Source organism: Aquarana catesbeiana, linkage group LG08 (genome assembly GCF_042186555.1).
Source record: "Aquarana catesbeiana isolate 2022-GZ linkage group LG08, ASM4218655v1, whole genome shotgun sequence".
In the NCBI taxonomy this organism is placed as follows: Eukaryota; Metazoa; Chordata; class Amphibia; order Anura; family Ranidae; genus Aquarana; species Aquarana catesbeiana.
The window spans coordinates 100,794,725-100,811,470 of record NC_133331.1 but is presented as its reverse complement, the minus strand read 5'-3'; the positions used below and the strand labels follow the sequence as shown (position 1 = coordinate 100,811,470).

The following is a 16,746-nucleotide window of genomic DNA, read 5'->3' as shown; positions in this document are numbered from 1 at the left end:
TCAGGGGACACATTAGCCAGAAAAGGAAGTGAAAATCTTCGCAAAGTGGACCAAGTCTGCAGTAAAAAACGGTCTCCGTAACACACAATTTTCAAAATAACAAAAAGTTTGGCTGGAGATGGGCCTTTAAAACTGTTGATTTTTTTCTTTTGTTTTTCCTTTTTGGATTTCACATTTTCCATGCACTTACAATTTTAGTTTGAAAGAAAGTTGACTTCAACACTGGAAATGCTGGCTAGCAATCCTTTTGGTAATATGGTGTTGGCAAGACAAACTGACACAAGTTTTTTGTTTTTTTTTCACAGAGGGAGTGCAGCTTCTCTGCCTAATAGACAAGGCTGCGGATGCCTGCCGTTACTTGCAGACATACAATGAGTGGAATCACGCAGCATGGCTTGCCAAGGTTAGTAGTAGCAGAATCCATAGCAACACATTTTAAAAAAGGTTCCACCAATTTTCAGTACTCATATATAGTGTGCTGGATTAAGACCCCATTTAACACTTGTGATTGAGCCCTTTTATGATTAGCTGCTGGAGACTCAGCAGGGGTCCCTGTGATTAGCTGCTGATGGAAGTGCAATTAAAGCAATGGGAAACTGACAGCTCCTGCAAACAACATGCATATTGCGACAGATCGCATGTTCTGCGATTACCTGCAACTGTTCAACCCTGGGGGCAGACCATTCACATGTAATCACTGCATGAGTACTTACATGCAATTGGCCATGAATAGCTGCAGGAGCAGCCTCCTGTTGATTTCAGTGGGGTTTCCCGCCTGCAGCTAATCGTAGCGAACCCCTGTTGGATATCCTGCATTTAATTGCAAACAGCCCATTCGCAAGGGTCAATGGGGCCTTACACTTTAGCTGTTTTTAAACTGGATAAATAAAGCTTTTTACCTTTTTATTTTAAGTGTAGCCAAGCAGATCTGAGACTACCATCAAAGAGCTGCTCTGCATTCTTCTAGTATGAGGTTCCCCAGCCTATAAAATAATTACATCAGGCTGAGCCAGGCAGCAGCTGGTATACAATGGCTTTGCTGAGGAAGGTCTGCGTTGCATTGCATGTAGTGTAGCCTCAGGACATTTGCTAGAACAGCTGATCATGGCAATCTCTGCTACACTACATTAGAGGGGCATGGAACCGTGGTTCTTGTTTTCTGCTCTAAAACCTCTTGATTCACTGGATAACAATTCCTTATACTTTCCTTTCACATGTTAACTTGTCAGAGCCAGTTCCCCCCAGGTATGGTGATAAAATGTCGTTCCCACAATGTAGCGCTAGGTTCCTAAGTGGCCAGTCAACAGGCCTCAGCACTCCTAGAGAGCCCACATCGACTTGTGGAAGACCAAGCTAATGAACGATTAGAATGTGACAGCGCTCCACTCCCTGCCCTGCATATTCTTATGAGAGCAGAGTTTGGGGCAGGGAATGTGCACAGCCAGCCTAAACTCGTGGCAGCAGCTCTTCCTGAAGCCTGCACACTCCTACTATAAGTTGTAGCTGCACTTCTGCAGCAGCCCCTCTGCTACTCTGTAGGTGGGGGAAAGAGAGGATTTGGGAGTGCGAGGAGGGTAAATTGGTCTGTGAGATACGCACGTAGTAGCACACTCCTGATCGCTGTTTCTAAGCCCACCCTTTAATGCGGTATGGTGTGTGTGTGTGTGTGTGTGTGTGTGTGTGTGTGTGTGTGTATGTAGTTGAGTTCTATATACAGGTATATCTTTAAAGATAAACGGGGCATTTAAGCAGGCAGGATTCAGTAACGGCAAGACGGGCAGCTAATGGAATTTGTCAGGTGGACTTTTTTACCAAAAGTTAAGCAAGGGTCATTCACTATTTACTATACAGTGGACAAGTGAGACAGACAAAGGATATCAAGCAATGATTTTTGACAGCAGGGCAGACCAATAAATGTAGAATGGCAAATAAAAAACTGTTGCCTCCTGTTTTCAGGGATGCTGTATAGTAGCATCGAATGGCATTCCTGTGCTTGTTTCCTGAACACAAATGATTTCCCATTTTAAAATCAACACAGGCTGCAGTGCTGTCACTTTGTCTTCATGGTTATAAGAATAGGCAATAGGATCATTATATGTTGCTGGATTTATCCATACTCTCAGGTTGTCCTTTTAATGTTGTAAAAGCCATGCAAGCTAAATTACAGGTCAATGCTGCCTTGTTCATAAAAAGATTGTAATGGGCACCTGTGGGGGGAGAAATGCTAGGGCTGCTACTGCTGATTTACCGATTTACTAAATTACAGGCTTCAAGGTTGTCAAGTGTGAACTCCATCACTCATACTCATTCCAGGTCAAAGACACCCTTGGTAGTGAAACCAGGTTGAGAATGACAGCCCTGAAGTCTATACCTTTTTATTTATTAATTCAGCAGTGGCTGCTCCCATACTTCTACTTTATTAGGCTTCCTTTAAGATGTAAGTCTAGGCAGAGGGTTTTCATACCTCCAGGAAGTACATTAATAATACAGTCCACTTGTGCTTTTTTTTATCCAAACACAATCCACTCACTTCATTATAAAATCCATCTGCCTGCTTGCTGTAGATCTCAGTGAGAGCTTTCTCTGCCTGGTCAGACCCCCCTTCCCTTTCCAGAGGCAAAAAATCACACTGGATTACTGCACAGATCTGGAAGAAATGCAAAAAGCACATCAAGATTCAAGGCAGAATGCACATGACTTGTATATAGACTTTATTTGCTTATCCCTGGAGTTCTGCTGTTATAGAGCTGGGGATAGATTATTTATGATTTTAGAAGGTCTTTAAGGAATGCCTGATTGATCAGGTCATACTCCTGACATGCTTCTATATGGCAGAATGTGCCTATAACATCACACTGCCTCTTTAGTGAATTCATCTTTCTGGTACTGCAGGTGTAGAAGGGTGCCTCAGAGTGGCATCTGCTGTTCTTGCTAACAGACTAGGAATGTAAGCTCATACTTGTACCTGATGATAATGCTTCAAATATTAGAAATCAGTTTGTTGTGACTAGACCGTTCAATTCCAGGCTTTTCCTAACTAGTTTTAAAAATGCTCCCTTCCTCCTCCTAACACCTATTCTGACTAACCTGTATAAGAACGATGTAGACTATATACTAACCTATTTTGGGGCCAGTCCAGTCACATGATCCATCCCCCCTGTGTCAACTAGTGGCTGCTGCAGGGGAGAAGAATGAGCGCTGACGGGTGGGGCCATAGTAAGCCTATGGGTGATATCGCCGTTCTCAGGCATACATAACCAGTCATCCATCGCTCTCTCCTCTCCCTGCAGCCAACACGGGCCTGGAGCAGCCTGCAAATAAGTAAGTATATAGCGCACTCTTACACAGGTTAGTTAGAATTGGTGTCAGGAGGGGGAAGGGAGCAATTTTAAGACTAATTAGGAAAAGCCTGGAACCCAGTTTAAATTTCTCAGCATAAACAGTAGAACTGATTGGGAGCAAGTAAAGTCATGTGAGTGGATACAAATTTCTTGAATTACTACATGAAGATAAGATGCTCTGTTACTTCTGAAATAAATAGTTAAATCTTCTTTAGATTTTACAGAAAAGTGAGCCTGTAGTCTCTGCGCACTGGGTCCTGTGTAGATAATTTAGAAAGGAGTCAGGAGTGGTTCTTTAGTTTGAGCAATGGAGATGAGGGGAAACGTGATTGGTTGTAATAAGGGAACAGATGCTTTGTGTAGAGAGACACAACACTACGATGATATCTACAGTATGTCACCTATCCTATAACCATAACCTATACTTTTTAATAGGTGCGACTGAATCCAGAAGAATGTGCTGAGGTCATGAAACGATGGGTGGACCATCTCTGTTCCCCACATATCAATCAGAAATATAAAGCAATCCTTGTTCTCCTTTCTCTTGGCTGCTTCAGAAAAGTAATAGAAATGTTACACAGGTAAACTCCTACTCCCCAAAATGCAATGGTTTTGGACTGTGTGTGCTTTTTTAGATATCCAAGGCCTGTTTGATTTTCTAGACATATTTCACATAAAGTGTTCTTCTTTTTTTTTTTCTCTCTGTTTCTCAGCATGAGGTGCTTTGATCGTGCTGCCTTGTTTCTGGAAGCCTGTTTGCAATGTTCAGCATTTGAAACCACTGACGAGTCCAATATCCTTTTTAAGTATTGCAGAATGCAATTTGAACTCCGCTCATTGCATAAGCTATTGTAGGTTTTAAAGTGCACCTGTACTTATGCAATTGCCTTATTTGCCTGAGAAATAATGTGGCTCTGTCCCCTTCCTCCTATGTGACAGCATTGGTGATTACCTGTCATATGGGAGCAAAAAGAATAAGCCCTGTCTAAGTTCAAAGGAAAACATGTGGGCTTATCATTAATTTTTTTATTAATGACCTGAATGTTCCTTTATTGAAAACATTGGTATGGTACAAAAATCAGCAATAAGGAATGGAATTGAGGCAGAACACACACTGACGATATCGAAAACACAGTATTCACATGTCATCACACAAACCCGTATATAAACTGTAGCAGGGTCAATGCCCCACAGCTGCATATCACATTGATTAAGTTGGGGTGCTGATGTGGCTGAAGAACCCTAACAGGATGAGCAATTTAAATAAATGCTCCTCTGCTAAGCCGTCCTTGGCTGCCATACCCTATCAAACAACAGGACAATTCCTTCTAATGTAAGTCAGTTTATGCAGAGGAAGAGCAGCGTTAATAGATTTTTCCCACAAAACTAAGGGGGGGGGGGATGAACATTCCACTTAAGTATAATTTCTCTCTTGGCATTGTATAACAAGTCTTGAGATTAAAAGTTTGGTATATCTGGGCCGTTGCTCATCATCTGGTATACCCAACAGTGCCAGTTCGGGGGAGACTGGGAGAGTCAGCTGGAAATTAAAGTTAATAAGTTCAAACACCTCCGCCCAAAACTTGGCTGATATTATGTACTTCCTTCTGAAAATGCTACTTGTCGGCCTCTGGCTTCAATGCTTTTTGTCAATAGCACCAAATATGCAGGAAAGTTATAACACCTAATCCTGCATACCCGTTTCAGCATCAGTGACTCAGAAAGTGTCATTTCTAGGGACAGTGGTAATTGCTGCCAATCTATATTTTCTTGTAGAAAGAGAAATATTGAGGCTGTCCTTGCAGACCACCTTCTAGAATACTAGTTGCCTGGTTATCTTGCTGATTGTGGAGCAATCAGCCAAGTCAGAATTCCTCATCTAAATATTGGTTCCAGGTCAGTGCCTTTCTTATTTCAATGATGGTTTGAAGTTAGAATGGACAATCAAGTCTTTGGCAGTAGTTATAGAACTAGGTGTTCACTGTTCTTAAGCTGGCCATACACTGATCAAAATTTAGCCAGTTCAGCAGACTAACCAAATTTTGATCACTGTGTGGCTGTTCTTACTTGACAGATGTCAGTTATTTGATCAACTTCTGTTGAAGGGGCATGTTCGAATACACTGCTCAGCAGCTGCAGATGATTAATAAAAAATTTCAGACAGCGACAGGTGCCATTGTCAGAATATAATGACCTTGTTTGTGTGGATTGAGTAATCAGTATTTTTTTTTTTTTCGTTGAGCCTACTGCCTGAACGAAAAGACTAGACTATGGGGAAAATTTACCAAAACTGGTGCAGCTGTGCGCATAGTAACCAATTGGCTTCTAACTTCAGCTTCAGTTCAATTAAACTTTGACAATAAACCTGAAAGCTGACTGATTATTATGCACAGCTGCACCAGATTCTCTGTGCACCAGTTTTTTATAGTGCCTTGAAAAAGTATTTATACCCCTTGAAATTTTCCACATTTTGTCATGTTACAACCAAAAACGTAAATGTATTTTATTGGGATTTTATGTGATAGACTAACACAAAGTGGTACATAATTCTGAAGTGGAAGGAAAATGATAAATGGTTTTCAAAATTTTTTACAAATAAATATCTGAAAAGTGTGGCGTGCATTTGTATTCAGCCCCCTTTACTCGGATACCCCTAACTAAAATCTAGTGGAACCAATTGCCTTCAGAATTCATCTAATTAGTTAGTAGAGTCCACCTCTGTGTAATTTAATCTCAGTATAAATACAGCTGTTCTGTGAAGCCCGAAGAGGTGTGTTAGACAACCTTAGTGAACAAACGGCATCATGAAGGCCAAGGAACACACCAGGCAGGTCAGGGACAACGTTGTGGCAAAGGTTAAAACAGAGTTGGGTTATAAAAAAAAAATATCCCAAGCTTTGAACATCTCGCGGAGCACTGTTCAATCCATCATCTGAAAATTTGGAAAGAGTATGGCACAACTGCAAACCTACCGAGCCATGGCTGTCCACCTAAACTGACAGGCCGGGCAAGGAGAGCATTAATCAGAGAAGCAGCCAAGAGGCCCATTGTAACTCAGTTGGGAGAATCTGCCTACAGGGCAACTATTAGCCATGCACTCCACAAATATGGCCTTTATGGAAGAGTGGCAAGAAGAAAGCATTGTTGACAGAAAGCCATAAGAAGTCCCTGTTACAGATTGCAAGAAGCCATGTGGGGGACACAACAAATATGTGGAAGAAGGTGCTCTGGTTAGATGAGACCAAAACTGAACTTGTGGCGGAAAACTAACACTGCACATCACCCTGAAATACACCATCCCCACCATGAAACATGGTGGTGGCAGCATCATGTTGTGGGGATGCTTTTCTTTAGCAGGGACAAGGGAAGGTGGTCAGGGTTGATGGGAAGATGGATGGAGCCAAACATAGGGCAATCTTAGAAGAAAACCTGTAATGCCCCGTACACACGGTCGGATTTTCCAATGGAAAATATCCGATCGGAGCGTGTTGTCAGAAATTCCGACCGTGTGTGGGCTCCATCGGACATTTTCCATCGGATTTTCCGACACACAAAGTTGGAGAGCAGGAGATAAAATTTTCTGACAACAAAATCCGTTGTCGGAAATTCCGATCGTGTGACACAAATCCGACGGACAAAGTGCCACGCATGCTCAGAATAAATAAAGAGATGAAAGCTATTGGCCACTGCCCCGTTTATAGTCCCGACGTACGTGTTTTACGTCACCGCGTTTAGAACGATTGGATTTTCCGACAACTTTGTGTGACCGTGTGTATGCAAGACAAGTTTGAGCCAACATCCGTCAGAAAAAATCCTAGGATTTTGTTGTCGGAATGTCCGAACAAAGTCCGACCGTGTGTTCGGGGCATTAGAGTGCAAAAGACTTGAGACTGGGGCGGAAGTTCACCTTCCAGCAGGACAAAGACCCTAAACATACAGCCAGAGCTACAATGGAATGGTTTAGATCAAAGCATATTCATGTGTTATAATGGCCCAGTCAATGTTCAGACCTAAATCCAATTGACAATCTGTGGCAATACTTGAAAATTGCTGTTCAGACGTTCTCCATCCAATCTGACAGAGCTTGAGCTATTGTGCAAAGAAGAATGGGCACAAATGTCACTCTCAAGATGTGTAAAGTTGGTAGAGACATCCCCAAAAACACTTTCAGCTGTAATTGCAGCGAAAGGTGGTTCTACAAAATATTGACTAGGGGACTGAATACAAATGCACGCCACACTTCTCACATTTATTTTTTTTTTAATTTTGAAAACCATTTATCGTTTTCCTTCCACTTCACAATTATGTGCCACTTTGTGTTGGTCTATCACATAAAATCCCAATAAAATACATTTGTTTTTGGTTGTAACATGACAAAATGAGGCAGATTTCAAGGGGTATAAATGCTTTTTCAAGGCACTGTTAATCTCCGTCTATATGTCATTTTTTCTGGTCATTTGTATAGCATAACAAACCTCTTGGGGCTTCACAGAACAGCTGTATTTATACTGACATTAAATTACACACAGGTGGACTCAATTTACTAATTAGGTGACTTCTGAAGGCAATTGGTTCCACTAGGTTTTAGTTAGAGGTATCAGAGTAAAGGGGTCTGTATACAAATGCATGCCACACGTTTCAGATATTTGTAAAAAAAAAAAAAATTGAAAACCATTTATAATTTTCCTTCCACTTCACTATTATGTGCCACTTTGTGTTGGTCTGTCAAATAGAATCCCATTAAAATACATTTACGTTTTTGGCTGTAACGTGGAAAATTTCAAGGGTTATGAATACATTACACAAGACACTGTAGTTCTGACTATCATAACTTTAATTATCTGTGGCTGGCATAGCGACAGGTTTTTAAAGAATTCCCACTAATTTTCAGATAAGCAAACTGGAGGTAATAAAGACCAGCTCTGAGCTAACGTACAGACATACACCAGTGCTCAGAGTGGGGCATTTCTATGTAGGAAGCTGTCATGAATGTGACAACTTCCTGCATCGGACTCTATTCCCAGACCCATTCAGCTGGGTCATTCCCAGTCCCATTCAGCTAAATGTAAGGGACTAGAAATCCTAGTGATGCAATTACTCAAATATGGTAATGCACATACTTGGGAAAAGACTTGAGTCACAGAGAAGGTGGACTGGATAGGAAATATTTCCCCAAGGCACAGCTGGATGGGGACCTGAAAGAAGTGGGTGGCAGTGAACTGGTTTGAAAAGTGACTATGGATCAGTCAGCACCCAGGCAGACTTGATGGGGAACTAGTCTTAGTTGCCAATCAGGCTCCACCCACCACACTACAAAACTCCTGTCATTTAATGGGTGTAGGGGTCGGAAAATGATGCACTGAGGAAGGAGTGTCTGGTATGATCACTCCAGTTTCTGTCGGCCACAGGTACATGAATCAAGTTCAAACACCGACAATTTTGTTGTGGCCCAATGGAATTCTATGGAGTATCTTTGACACCCTTTATTAATCCCCCCATTGTATCTAGGCAGCCAGGCAGAATGCCTTTTCACACGAGGACAGCATTGGCAGTTTATATAATTTATTACATTAAATTGAGTAGGTGGGATCAGATTTGCAGCATTCAGTTTGAACATGAGTATAATACAGGGATTATTCCCCACCCTTTTTCAAGACTGAATATAATCTATACACTCCAGTGGTAAGCATATTTTAGAAACAGTTTTGGCAACTTATTGTATTTTGAAACCAAACCCTTAGGATTTGCTCGGCAGGTATACCATTTCTACCAGTCCTAGGCAGCTATCTCTGTTGTAGGTTAATAGGTGGAGACTGTTACATTAAGCATGATAAACTATTCAGCAGCTCCTCTATGGATACATTTACTGTACAACTGATTCCATTTTCATTTTCCTTAACCCCTGTGTACATAAACTGATGTCTGCAGTGTTTGCAGATTACGCACGCAGTTTGCGCTCTCTAGGATTCACACAGGGAGCATTGCGATTTGCCAAGAAAGCAGGAGATGCCGGTACAGAGTTACTGTCTGAACTTCAGAGCCACAAAACCGAAGCAGAGAAGTGATGAGAAACCATACGGTCCCACTATTGAGAGAAGAACTGAGTACACTGGTGAAAGAGAAGGCGAGCATTATGCTTCACGGAAAGTAGACCCTAGTACCATCTGCGACAGACTACTGAGTCTGACATTCACCGGAATATATGCAGAAACAGGAGATCCTATACTGACCTAGTAAACATTCCTATACTGTGTTTTCCATTGGACATTGTCACACACTATAATACAGATTTAGTAGAAATGTAATAGTCTGCTTTGTCTATGTTTTACTGATTTTCATATTCTGCCCTACAAAGACAGATTCACTTTAATGTAGTGCAGAGCAAACAGTAACCATACAGTCCCCAACTTTCAGTTTAGGACTATCAGAAGAGTAAATTATATTTGCTGATTGGTTGTGGCGAATTACTGTGCTTCATTTTCCAATAGGTCTAAGATGTTACAAAGAAGGTATACAGGGCATTCATTATGAGAGTCAAGTAATCAAGAAGTGAGAATCCTTCTTTAAATGTACGTGTGATTGCTACTTTATATCTTGGTAATTTTGTATAAACAGAACATAGTACTTGTCATGGTATTCTCACGAAAAAAAAAAGGAGTGCCATCCATTTGAGAATTAAATATTTATAAGTCGAATATAGAGTACCAAAATAACTGCATTTACTGCTAAACCAGTGCTTTATGAAATCTGACTTCTCTTTTGGTAACACGCCAATTCTTGAAAAAAGCAAGTTTACCCAGGAAATGGTACCGTTACAGGTTTACAGTGAAGGATCCTGATTTTAGTAGGGTGCCTCCATTCAGAACATCTACACTTTTGGTTGGACTCTACCGTTAAAGTGGGAGTAAGCTCCCATGGACGATTTTACCTAGAGGTAAGCCTATATTAAGGCTTACCTCTAGGTAGAGTAAATTATCTACTTGTGAAGCCGCCAGTAACGTTAACGGACGCAGCGATCTTAAGGAACGACATACTGTGCCGTTCCTATAGAGCCCTGTGCCGTGAACAGCAGCTCACGCTCAGGAGTGACCTCATCACAGTTCGTCCAGTCAGAGGACCAGAGCCCGCCAACCAGGTGAAGATAGAAGCCCTCTCAGCGGTGACCATGTGCCGCTGGAGGGCTTTGTTTTAAGGGAAGTTTCAGATAATGTGCTAGCATGTGATGCATACTAGCAAATTATAACTTTGCCTTGCAAGTCAAAATAAAAAAAGCCTAGGGTTTTTTACCACTTTAAAATCTCACTCCACCAAGGTGCTAGTGCTAATTAAGGCCCCATTCACATCTCATGATTTGTGATCGCAGGTAGAATCAACGCGATTCTGCCCCATGATCCCAAATTGCATGGCAATTGAAGCAATTTGGCATTTGGGTACCATTATGCCTCAATAGCACCCAAACACAATGCAGTTCTGCCGCGTGAAGCTTGTCACCTGAAAAGGAGAAGAAGCATCTTTTCGGGCAACAAACGCACATAGGGCAGCCTATTCAAGTGAATGGGCTGCCCTATGTGACACACAGAATCGCATGAAAATCGCGATGTCATAATTGCGTAGTGGAAAAGCTCATTTCCGCTATGTAATGTGAATGGGGCCAAATGGTTAAAATCAAAAACATATAAATGTAAAAATGTTTTTGTTAAATAAAGATTTTGAAAAAAAAAATTCATATACATATCACAAATACTTCAAATACCTATAAATTCTAACATTTTGCTGAGTGAAAGAAAAGATCATTCAGAAATTTTGCAAAATTTGAGTACAGTGCAGAAGTAGGACAAATATGTAAAAATCTAAAAACATGATATCTACACACACATACACAAAATATATCAACACGCATCACTTGAGTAACATCCAATGGTAGTTGTTCTTAATTGATGTTTGTTAAATGTACCTCCCTCCCTAGCATTTCTAGGTAACACTTTTAAAGAAGTTCCATTACATACAGTATGTATGTTGTGGTATGCTGTAGTGCGGCGTTATAGTGTGTTGGGTTGCCATTTACAATGAATGGCAATGCAAAACAGAGCAGGTGCGTTGTAGAAATACTCAAATGTGAATGGGCTGATATTTTATAAGCAAAATCCACCTAAAATAGCAGTTTCTATTTTGGATGAAATATCCCCGGCTTTCCACATTTCCCAGCTGGCCTCTGCATTAGCTTCCATGGATTGCAGTGCAAGTACACTTGCCTAAGTTCTAGGTACAGCTGGATATCCAAATGCAAGTGTTAAACTTTTAATACACTACAGGCATACCTCACTTTTAAGTACACAAAAGGACCAGAGCATGTATTTAAAATGAAAATTTACTTAGTGAAGCAATACCTTTTTTCACTTCTAGGGTGTAGTGGGGGTGTCAGGGGCACACTGGGCGGGCTACACTCTCAGAGCTTTAGCTCCTTCAACTGCGGCTGCAAAATGTCGGTACAGTACTTGCGAGGCACTTTACAAACACTCGTGGGTATGTCCGTATTTGCGAGTGTACGTAAAGTGAGTGTACTTAAAGCGGTGTATGCCTGTATAAGATTTTTCTCATTCAGCCCAAGAAATGGCTTGATTTTCCCACCAATGTTTAACAGTGTGGCTGGCTGACTCTTTCCTAACAGCTATTGTAGTCTTATGTTCAAACACTGGTTGTATCTGATTGGATGCAGTTGCTGTTTGTCCAACAATTTCCCCCCCCCCCCGCACCTTTGATTTTTTTTTTTTTAAGGATGTTGGGCTGGAGAATGTAATCAGTCACCCATGGCAACTGATCAGTTCATCAGCAACCAGTTAACATTTGCTTCATGTATGGCCAGCTTTAGGCCAGGGCAACACTAGGGATTAAATCTTTTTGCTACTGTGAGATTTAACCCCTTGTTAGCAGTCATCTAATTTGAAGCACACTGTTATGATAATGAGATTTTTTTTTTAGTAAGCTGTCAACTGTCTCGTAGCAGAGTAGCCCTAGGCAAAAACACATAATGACCAATCCAAGCTAATGACTTCAGCAAAGATTTCTTGCCTAAAAGCCAAAGAATGATGCAATCCATTTGTGTCTATCTAAAATGAAGTGTCAGTTTTATGTAGACATGACCTTTGAAATATCTTTTATGTGTATAACAGGACTGTTTATTTCTGCGGTGCTTATGTTTCCAAGAAATACTGTAGTGATGACTCCACACCTTATTCCTTCCTACGTAATTCAAAGATGACCAATTTACAGTTCCAAAAAATGTCTGTAGATATTGTTTATGTATTGGGTTTAGAGTGTTATGGTTTTTGTAAGGGAAGCTTTGTGTGTGTGAATGAGAAATGACGTACGGATGGGAGTTGCAGTTTAAAAGGGATGCCTTAAAGTGGACCTAACAGCCACAGCAATAAAGGACACCAAGGTCCCATTTATGGATGAGTTGTATTCATGGTGGCCTCATGGCTCATTCATGGAAATTAATAGGGCCTGGGCATGTGTGTAGTGGAAGAACTGGTCCGAATGTTTCTCTTACAAAGACTTTGCAGTACAGCCATACACTGATGATCACTGGAATGGGGAGGAAGAGTATTTTACCAAGTGGACTGTACGCAGGGTGGTGGGGTAAATAATTTAAGACTATATTACTAAAGGATACAGGTGCCCTTTAAAGTCTCATATCAGGTTGTGAAGCTATAATGCTCTTCAAAATATACACTAGATGGTTTGAAATACTTTAAATTTACATTGTAAGAAGTGAGTCATCTTTAGCCCTACCCCAATGTCAATCTCATTAGCTCAATGCCAAGCTTGAGAGTGCTGCCAGTGGAGGCACATCCGAGGATGTTATCTGACTAAAGCAGGCCTTACATGGATCGAAATTACAATCTGTGTGGCCATGTGGTTGAACAGAAGTCAATCTACCGATCAACTTTTGTTCAACTGCCCTGTTGGTATATTTCTGCTCGCTCAGATACACAGGCAATAGGCTGCAGGGCTGATCTGTGTATTCTGATGGCAAGGGAGTCTTCTAGCTTTCAGAATACAATGGCACAGCGGGGAGGATTCCCCTATCCACATAAAATGTATGGATGGCAGAATTGGGTCTGATTTTTTTTGTTTCCTGAACGAAAAAACTGACCCCATGTATGGCCAGCCTAATTGTGTAACTATTATTTTATTGTAAAGAAGATGGTTCTAATAGTAGTCCAATGTAAAGGCTCTGATGTTACCCTCCTGTATTGTATACAGTGCTGCTAAATTTATTAGCTTTAAAAGCTGTTACTGTAGAGTTGGTCCTCAGTCTTCAGAAGTTTTATTTATTGTGAATCATACTGGTGGGAAGTGGTTCTTACAATTATTTTGCAGTTAGAGAAGATACCTATAAACATCAGTGTTATTATATGGCTGTATCTAACTTGTATCATATTATTCTGTGCTCCCCACATGCTAAGATGGTAACCAACCCAAAAAATTAGTAGATTCACCTCTGTCTTGGATGAGGTGAACTGTTTAAATTTACAAGATCAAAATTTAAACTGGAAAATGACAGTAAGGCAGTAAGAGATGTTCACTTTTTCAAAATGTGCATTTTTTTTTTTCTTTGGAGCCTGTAAAGCATTGCACCAGCTATCTGTCGATCGCTGGTGCCATGCAGGTCTCCCGCGAATCTGTCAGTGTATTTGTGTGCCCATACATCCCGCTCCACAGCACCGTGGAAGTTCATTGAAAACTACAAGCCAAAAGCAGCAAAGGATGTCGGGACTTGTAGTTCGTTCACACACAGGGCTGTGTGGGGGCGGAGCTCAGCTGCTCTGATTTCAAAAACTAACAGCTAGTATGGGGAACTGTCCTTGTACTACTGTCACAGGGAGGGGGGTTGGGAGGGAATCAGGCAGCGGCTGCAGCATTGGGAACATGTTACACCCTAAAAACAAGTGGAACATGTTCCCAAAGGTGAACTTATCCTTTAAGACGATCTAAGGACGGCTCATGCATAGGCAACAGGGGTGACCAAGTCACAATTCCCCAACCTGTAAAACATTGACAACAGTATTATTTCCATACATGAAGTGTAAACTTCACTAAATGCTGGTCTCTATACAGCCATTTAGTCTAAATAACTGAAATCTATAGATTCCCCCACCCATGCTCAACAGCATAGATGGACGAAACTCGGCTCCTCATGGCTGTCAGAGAACCAAAACAGTGGCTGCAGTTACTCTTCAGCCACATTTTTTCCATCTGGCTTCTTTGATTTAGGTTTGTTAGCTAGGGCCACCCATGACTCAAGTTTTGGACAATTCATGGGAATCAGCCAGAATACGACCCGTGTACGACCAGTCTTAAGATATTAAAGTTTCTGCAATATTTTGATCAATAAGAAAAGATTGGCCATTTTATTAACGTGTGCAATATCCATATACAATTGGAAGGGTGGCCTAGAAGGCGGCACTCACTGTTACTTAATGTACTAGTAAACAAAGGATTCAGTGGTGCCTTAGAGAATAGATTAAAGCTTGTTCACCCAAAATTTATTTTCAGTTTTACTGGCTGCTGGAGGATTAAACTACCTAATATCTTCTATCATTGGTGATCTCTGTGTATGAGCTCTGAAGCCTGCAATGTTAGCACGGCCCACTCTCTCTGGATTTTTAGTTTATTTTATATACTATAAGATGCAACAGGAAGTATTGGATCACATAATACACCAAGGTACGTAAAAATAGAGATCTATACAAGAAGAACCTAACCCACTGTAGGTTTCAATAGATAGAAGTATCTTTATAAGGCCTCTTCTACACAGGCATAGAGGGCACATTTATAGCTGTTTAGCTTTTTCTTTTTTCCAAATTTTTATTTAAGAAGAAAAGGCAGTTTCCAGAGTAGTCAGGTAACAAAACAAAGGAAAATGTAACCATAGGTACAAAATGCTACCAGCAGTTTCTGATATTCATAACTGATCCAAGAGAGTGGAATGAAATTATGAACATGGGGAGACTGGACAAAGAGCAAAAAAGTATGCTTATAGCCAATGTTAATTCCATACCGAAGAGGGAAAGGAGGATCATAAACAGTCAAACATTAACCCTATGGGGCTACAACAGCTCCCTGCTAGCAGTTCTAAGTTTAGCATCCTTTATGGATCTGATAACTGATGTATTATCTATGGGACAATGCACACAGCTATGTAAAAGATCCATAATGCCATTATGCATAGATTGAAAGACTGGCAGCTAAAAGAAGATGAAGGCGAAGAATTGCATTTGTGTATAGGCACGAGGTTTACAGAATCCCAGGATCTTTTTGCCAGCAAGATACTGAAAATAGTTTACTGATGTTTATAATTACATCCTTATGCAAGAGGCCTTAAAGCTGAATTCCAGGAATTCAGCCCATTTGTAAAATCTGCTGGCATACTGAGTTAAGTCCAACGAGGTGCATGCCATCTCCTGGACTTATCTCTTTTATTGACATCTGACATTTTTGTGGAGTTCTGGGAGTACAGATATCCCACTCCTGGGGCTCTGACAGGAGACATACTGCTCTCTCATACAACAGCAGCTCTGTAAAAATAGAAATTTGTAAATTCAAAGAGACAAGTTCACAAGGTTTCATGCACCTTGTTGGACTTAATCCCTAGTAATACAACTCATTGTACTTGGCTGAATTCCTGGCGTTCAGGTTTAAACTATTGTATTTCCTTTAATAACAAAATATGAATCTGTCTATACTTGGAAAATAATAGCCCAGTGCTGCTCTCTATATGGGCAGACAGATTTAGTGGTTTGCTTGTGATGGATTTGGCTGTGTGACACTGATATGGATCCCAACGTGCAGCACTTATATCATAAATGTCCAGTCCTTGTCTAGGATAAATATATACAAGTAACACCAAGTGGATGAGCCATGTAATTGACCTTTTAGTTGGTACTATAATTTCTATATTGCTTGATACATTCCTTGTTGATTTCTGTTTAAATTAATTATAATAAAACAAATGAATGTGTGTGCTGTCTGTGTGTTCTGTCTCCCTATAACATGCTGCAGAATGTTATAAATGTAAATGAGTGACTAGCGCCATTTACTGGTATTTGGCATGTTACAGTATCTCACAAAAATGAGTACACCCCTCACATGTTTGTAAAATTTTACATCTTTTCGTGTAGCAACACTGAAGAAATGACACTTTGCTACAATGTAAAGTAGTGAGTGTACAGCTTGTATAACAGTGTAAATTTGCTGTCCCCTCAAAATAACTCAACACAGCCATTAATGTCTAAACTGCTGGCAACAAAAGTGAATACACTGCTAAGTGAAAGTATCCAAATTGGGCCCAAAGTGTTAATATTTTGTGTGGCCACCAATATTTTCCAGCACTGCCCTAACC

The 16,746-nt window shown here is 40.7% G+C and overlaps 1 protein-coding gene across 1 annotated transcript in view; it reads left to right on the top strand.

Annotated features, from left to right (window-relative positions):
* The window catches only part of WDR11 (WD repeat domain 11), a 166,846-nt gene extending 150,481 nt beyond the window's left edge, over positions 1–16,365 (top strand). Inside the window, exons 26-29 of the mRNA XM_073596233.1 lie at positions 306–403; positions 3,777–3,922; positions 4,055–4,137; positions 9,255–16,365. Coding sequence (XP_073452334.1) covers positions 306–403; positions 3,777–3,922; positions 4,055–4,137; positions 9,255–9,406 — 479 coding nt within the window. The 3' untranslated portion in view covers positions 9,407–16,365. The remainder of the gene's footprint in view (positions 1–305; positions 404–3,776; positions 3,923–4,054; positions 4,138–9,254) is intronic.
* The last annotated feature ends 381 nt before the right edge of the window (positions 16,366–16,746 follow it).